General features: G+C 40.4%; 1 protein-coding gene across 1 annotated transcript in view; it reads right to left on the reverse strand.

Moving 5' to 3' along the window:
• The window catches only part of RERE (arginine-glutamic acid dipeptide repeats), a 167,345-nt gene that overhangs the window by 88,344 nt on the left and 71,851 nt on the right, over nt 1–7,150 (reverse strand). The window contains 1 exon segment of the mRNA XM_027658296.1: nt 5,815–5,919. Coding sequence (XP_027514097.1) covers nt 5,815–5,919 — 105 coding nt within the window.

Consider the following 7,150-nt stretch of genomic DNA (forward strand, 5'->3'; position numbering starts at 1 on the left):
ATTTACAACCTAAATGAACTTATTTTACCTGCAAAGTATGAGAAAATCTAAGAAATATCAGTTCCTTTACGAGCTAAATGAACATATTTTACCTGCAGCGTATGAGAGCATTTAAGGGATATTATTTCACTTAAGAACACGTGTGAACACAACATGTTCTACCTGCAAAGTATGAGAGCATTTAAGGAATATCAGTTCATTTACAAGCTAAATGAACATATTTTACCTGCAATATATGAGAGCATTTAAGGAATATCAGTTCATATATGAGCACGTGTGAACACAATATGTTCTACCTGCAATGTAGGAGAAAATTTAAGGGATATCAGTTCATTTACAAGCTAAATGAACTTATTTTACCTGCAGTGTATGAGAGCATTTATGGGATATTAGTTCATTTACAGCCAGGTGTGAACACAACATGTTTTCTCTGCAATGTATGAGAGCATTTAAGGAATATTAGTTCATTTATTATGAACACAAAATGTTCCTCCTGCAATGTATGGGAGCGTTTAAGGGATATTATAGGTCATTTACACGGGTGAACACATTGTGAACCCAAGAGGAGCCAGGCTTGACTTCCTGGCTCACCCTTCAATTTTGGCCTTCCTGTTTATATTAATGTGATTTTCAAACAGATTCTTTGGTGCCCATTTACATGAAGGTAACATCCCTTCCCCTGGAGCACACACACAATGATTTAATTAGGATTCTCACCTCTGTTTTTAGGCACCTGAGATGCCTGAAGCTACCCCGAGGCTAAAGAAGGGCAAAAAGTTTCTAAGATTTTGAATTTTGACAGACAAACACATGAAACAGAACAGATCAGGCCACAAAACAATCCCTGATTTTCTCTCTTACAACAATCCAGAGAGAAAAATTTGTTATAACATAGGTGGATACACAACTTTCTTGTTGTGTTGCCTCCCACCCCCTTCTTGAGAACCTTCACCAACAGTTTGGCTCCTTCAATGAATGTGCCATAATAATTTAAATGTTCAGTAAATGGAATATTCCAGCTACTGTGGCTCTGCTGAAATTATCCAGTGCCATTTCCTAAGACACAGGATAGAGGAGCCTGGCTCATGCTTGTAAAAAAATTCAAAACTAACACAACCAAAGTTCCTATGGTTGGTTTGGTTTTCTTTTTTTAAATACTAAAGGTATATGAGGTTATGGATTTAAAACTTCCAGAAACACGATAAAGTTTTATAAACTTTTTTAAAAAAAAAATAAACTCACCATCAACTCACTTCTGTTATAATATTACATTCAGAATGAGACCATCTGACCAGAAAAAGACAACTACTCCAAATATGCTGCCCAGTCTGTACCAGTTGATTGACTTAAGTAATTACAATTTAAGGCCAAATGTATCCAGTCTTCAATTACAGCTGGAATATATTCCTGAATTTTTTTGCTGCTGTTGTTCCAATTAAGGCTTTTGACCCCTCAAATTCACGTGAACTCGAGAACAAGCTCTCAGCTTTTATGCTCCCCTCAGTTCAGGGATAAATTGAGATATGGACACATGGAAACAATGTCACAGTGACAGCAGTAAATCTGATATCAGCCAGATAGAAAAACCCAAGGAAGTTACTCATCCATTTCTCTAAATACAGTTTTTGGGAGGAGTTTTTTTTTTTTTGTCTGTTTGTTTAAAAGGGATCAACTGCAAGGTACTTCAACACAAGTTGATATAAAGTGAGGGTAACCAGCACCTTCCATAATTCCTTCTGAGCACTATCAGACAAGTGACACAAAACAACTTTGCTGTGATTCAGTAGGACCTACAGAAACCATCTGTTCCACATCACATGGGCCCACCATGCACACAGGCCCCAGTTTCCCCCATCAGGAGGATTCATGGTTGTGTTTAAAACTGTTAAACTTATTTAAAAAATAAAATCAGCCTTGCAACACGCTGTAGGAATTGCCTCATCTAAATGAAGTACAGCAGAAACTGCCAGTGCTGTACTAAGTATAACAAGAACTCTGATTTGAGCCATAAGGATGGATACATTTAAACCCCATAATGATCATTTCTCTAGCGCTGCCATAGGCACTGTTATGTGCTTACAATCAAAATATTCTGAGTGCTAAACATTAAGCAGACAAGATGATGGCAAACCCCAGCTCTGCAGCTCTCCCCAGCCTCTGCTCCCTTTGGGTTGCACATATCAATGGATCATCCAACTACGGTTTTTTTCTAAACGGGGGCAACATCAAGAGGGAGCTCTGAAAATCCCATTGACACATTCCACAGCTTCCTGTAAGAATATACACTGTTGCCACCTGTTAATAGACCTGAAACTTGTACAACACCCACTCTGCTTCCCACTGAAAGGAGAGGGGGGAAAAAAAAAAAAGAGGCTCTTAATTCTGACTTTAAACAGAAATCCCTGTCCAGAGAACATAAAATAAAGAACAAGAAGCAACAAAGTCCCCTTCAATGTCACTCTTGGGGACACTCCTCTCAGACACCCCAGTACTCATTTAACTCATGTCACCACCCACCAAGAACACTTCAAAGGATTAAAAGTAAAGGAAAAGCAAATGTTGTGCAATAAAAACACAGACAAACACTTCCCAAAACACCTATTCCAAAATTCACCCAAGCCTCCAATGTTTGGTATTATTTTGTTGTATGACACAAAACACCATTGGGGAGGAGGAATTTGCATTCATGGCCATGAAAACTGTTTGTAGAACAATACCTGGTCATTTCTAGTTCCAAGTAAAAAATTCAGTAGCGTTTTCAATCTCTGTGTATTTACAGATGTCAGTGTCAGACAAAACTTTATATTGTCTTTATTTACTCCCGGGATCAAAGAATTGAACATGCCAGCACATCACACAGACCGGCAGCATCTGGCACATCTGCAGCCCCCAGCCACAGCTCCAAGAGCTTTCTCCAAGTCCATACAGGATGTCAGAGCACAAAAGGAAGGCCTGGAAGCAGTGGTGGGATTCCATGTTGGTGGAATTAGTCAGTTCAGAGCAGTCACTTCTCTGAAGAGACATGAAATTAATTATTTTCAAGTACTCCACGTAAAATGAATTTCCTTTCTCAGCTGGCAGGATGAGCTCGGTGGATGCATCCCACACCCTGGAGAGCCAGGAACACGCTGCAGCTCTACTGACTGGCTTGATTAACACTATTCAAGGTGTTAACACTCAGTCTCTGGTTTTAAGATTAGCTGAGGGTTTTATTCCACAATCAGACTTTTTTTTTAGTGATGTGAGAATTACTGAAACTCTGGGTAGTCTTTTGCTGAAATCTGGAGGAAAAAAAAAAAAACCAACCTGGCCTGATACTCACTGCAAAGAAAAGTTATCCCAAAATGCAGTTTTACCAGTTCCAGACAACAGCAACAACAGCAGGATCACAGCTGATATTTCTCCAGCTGAACCTACAATCAGCAAGTTTTCAAACAGCAAAAAAAGGACAAAACAAACTTTCCTTGAGCTCTGTGTGCTCCAACAACAAAAAGGCCTCATATTCCACATGCACCGGTGCTGTGGATGTTTTTGGGGTGTTTGTGAGCTGCTCTGCAAACACGTGAAAACACAGAAAACAGATTCCCACCAGGCTGAGCTGGATCTGAGAGACCTGGGGAAATTTATGAGTTTATGCTGAACACAAAACCACTCCAACAGAGCTCCACCTCTCTACACACAGCCCACAGCTCAGGATTGTTGGGGCAGAGATGTTTCCTATCCCACATTCCAACGAGGCACTTGAGGGGCTCACACCCATTCAGAACCTCATCTACAACACGCTGTTACTTCAGGCTACCAAGAACATTTTCCACTCTCCCCGTGTGAAACAAAGCACTACCTCAGAAAAGCAAACCGAGCTGAAGATAAAGTTGTTTTGTGTTTGTTTGTGGTTTTTTTTTAAAGACAAACCACCAACAGCTCATCCCGAAATGTGTCTTACAATACTTTTCCTTCCAAAAGCAAAATAAATCTGGCCTTGGGAACTCGAAGCCACATGTCATGTATTGTAAAACAGTAGCAAACACACAGGTCAAAAATAATCAAGCGACCTTGACTTAGCTCCTTTTTCTCAACCTCCCCCATCCCAAGACAAAATACAGACTTGAAGAGCTAGAGTGAAAAAAAAAAAAAGAACTGGCTGCAACCAAATGAAGAAAAAGCTACTTTTCAGAGCTGGCCAGGCTGAGTAATTAGCTGATCACTAAGTGCTAAGCTTTGTCATTGTATTGATCTTTTCAGGCTCAGTCATTTTCTAATAGCTGGAAGAATTAGCAGCTACTTCTACACAGAAAGGGGGTTTAAAACTACCCTGACAGCTCACATAAACGGCATTTCAGAAGAGAAATCATCCATTAAACACTAATACAAACACATCGCTTAGAATTCACACTCAATGCCAAGACTGAAGAACACTGACAAATACAGGGGGCAAGGATTGTGCTGAATATCAGAGAGGTGGACCAGGAAAACCTCACAAATGCCCTGCCTCGCTGGGCTGCTCCATGCACAAACGATTTTACAAACACATTTTAACATGTTTTATTTTAAAATATTCCGTTCCCAGAGCTCAGCACCACACACCACCAAGAGACCTCCTGGAGACTTACACTGAGTGTAAACTCCCACTCCTCCAGGCCCCTCTCTCAGGGTTAAGGACAGTTTAAGACACTTCAGAATAAGGTGCAGGCAGCCTCATAAACAGGCAATTACATAATAATAATATGCCCACCCAAGGAATTTCTTCTTAACTGCGAGCAGGTCGTGGTTGGCTCTGCCCTGAAGCAGAAAGATCCATATCTGCATCAAGAACAGCAAACCTACCTCGTAACAATTCAAATATTTATTGTTTATATGCCTATCTAATCCCCACTTCAAACAATACCTCTGGAAATCAAGGTCCACAGCTAATTATGTTCTGCACTCAAAGGAACAATGCACCTTTCAGTGGGCAAAGGGCTTGTTCCACATAATTCATCTTTTACTCCAGTAAAATATGCCCCTACACAAACCAACTCCTCAAGGCTGGAGTTTGTAAGGTGTTCTCTGGGTTTAGGAAATTCCATAAATGAAGAAAATAAAAGTCCTGGTCTGGACCCAAAAAACAAGGAAGGCACACTCCAAACACAGCTGATAAATCCTGGCTGGACAAATCCCAGACAGACTGAAAGAGCTGTGAAATAAAAGAGCTGGACACACCTTCAAATATGTACTGACTCCCAAAGAGAAGTTCTTTCTGTACCTCTAATTTGTTCTCTAGGCCAGCAAAGCATCAAGTAGGAATTGCTGCTGACCCTGGATGACAATTTACACACAAGAGCAGGAACTCCCACACTTAAAAACTTCCCATTTGATTTCTTAGAGGTGTCTAAATTTCAACTTTGCTTGCTAGGGGATGCAAATGTACTTTAAAAAGTATTTTCAGGGGTGTACATTCAGCCAATGAGACAGCAAAGAACTCCTGCTGGTCTGCAACCTTTTAAAAAAAAAATCCACATTTCTAAGAAGCTGTTTTGAAGCAACACATTATTTACCCAGAGATGCACCTGGATATCAGGATTTACTGCAAAACTTTGTTTTCTACTCCTATTTTCTCCTATATAAACACACACTCCAGCAGAAAGATGGAGCTTCTCCCTTGCATTCCCTTTAATCAGCATCACACTTGATTTTTAACCTTTCTCCCCTTGAGTAGTTGTCATAGAATCACAGAATTAAGGTTGCAAAAGACCTCCAAGATCATCAAGTCCAACCTCTGACTGAACCCCAGCTCAGGTCAGTGGTAAAGTTGCCTTTAAAAGCCACTTCACTTACCTTGTCTCTGGATTATAGCCCAGGATGTAGAAAAATGAATCCACTCTGGCTTTGAACTCTCTAGCAGCAAAAATGTCAGAGAAATGGGAGATGTTGCACTTCCCTCTGGAAGAAAGAGGGAAAATGGCATTAGAATTCTAGCTTGAATAACAGCTATTTTAATTAAGTGCCACTGCAATCTGTGTATGAGCCACAGGCATCCTCGTTCTCATAAATGTCCAAAACCATCATAAATACCAGCCTGTTGTAACAAATAACCATGTGGATTCTTTCCCACGGTGGAAAGGGAAGGAAATCCAGTTACAGTGTCTCAGATGGTGTTCTCCAAACAACCACTAATCCTCCTTTAGCCAGCACAGAGTCCAAGGAGCCCAAATTTAATCAGACTAATGAACAATACCTAGAAACACAAGCCTGAAAATATCTAATTTTCCAAGTTTTTACAGTCTCATTACACTTCAATCTTCCAAAATTGTACTATTCACACTGTTGGAGTCAGACTGGCAAGTCAGCTTTGTATTTAGAAAGCTAAATAAAACCACAGTTTAATAAAAGCTCCAAACAAAAAGCAAAGCTGTGCCATTTTTAGCAAGTCTGCAATCCCAACAATACAAATTCCAAACAGACAGAAGTTTCTCCCTTCTCCTTTCGTACCTAAGAGAGTAAAACACACAAAGACATATTAAAAAAAAAAATGAGAGGGAAAAAACTTGAGGATTTATTAGCTTGTTCCACCACAGATTGCTAATAATTTCTTTAATATAGCTGGCTGATGAAGTCATTATCCTTAAGAAGAGCATTCAGACTGACTCTAAGAAGTTGTTTCTCATTTCCTAGAGGGTTTGTTGGGCTCTTAATGTTCCACAGCTGCTCCTGCTCTGGCAGCAGCACATCCCACTTTGCTGCCTCGGAGTAAATCAGATCAGGAGCAGGCAGAGACAAATGGGCCAGAGAGCCAGAGCTGGGGCTTTTTATCTAAACCTGAGTCAAGGCAATAAACCAAAGCACAAGACTTGGCTCTTTTGCAGACTGATAGCATCTCCTCTCCCCTGCATTTACTGAACAGTATTCACTGTTATAAATAAGCTGCTATGGGGCTTATTTAACACTGTTAAAGGTTTGCCAGTCCTGGTTCAAATGGAATGAGAAGTGCTCTTGCCACCAGGACGCTGAGATGAATCATTATTTTTGCCTGCAATAATCATTATTTTGCCCAGGCTGCTCAGCAGAGCTGGGAAAACACCTCATCCCTGAATGACTGCATTCCTGAACAACTACATCCCTAAACGACTGCATCCCTGAACAACTGCATCCCTGAACAACTGCATCCCTGAAC

This window comes from Corapipo altera, unplaced genomic scaffold, assembly GCF_003945725.1.
Source record: "Corapipo altera isolate COAL_440 unplaced genomic scaffold, ASM394572v1 301, whole genome shotgun sequence".
NCBI classification, from domain to species: Eukaryota; Metazoa; Chordata; class Aves; order Passeriformes; family Pipridae; genus Corapipo; species Corapipo altera.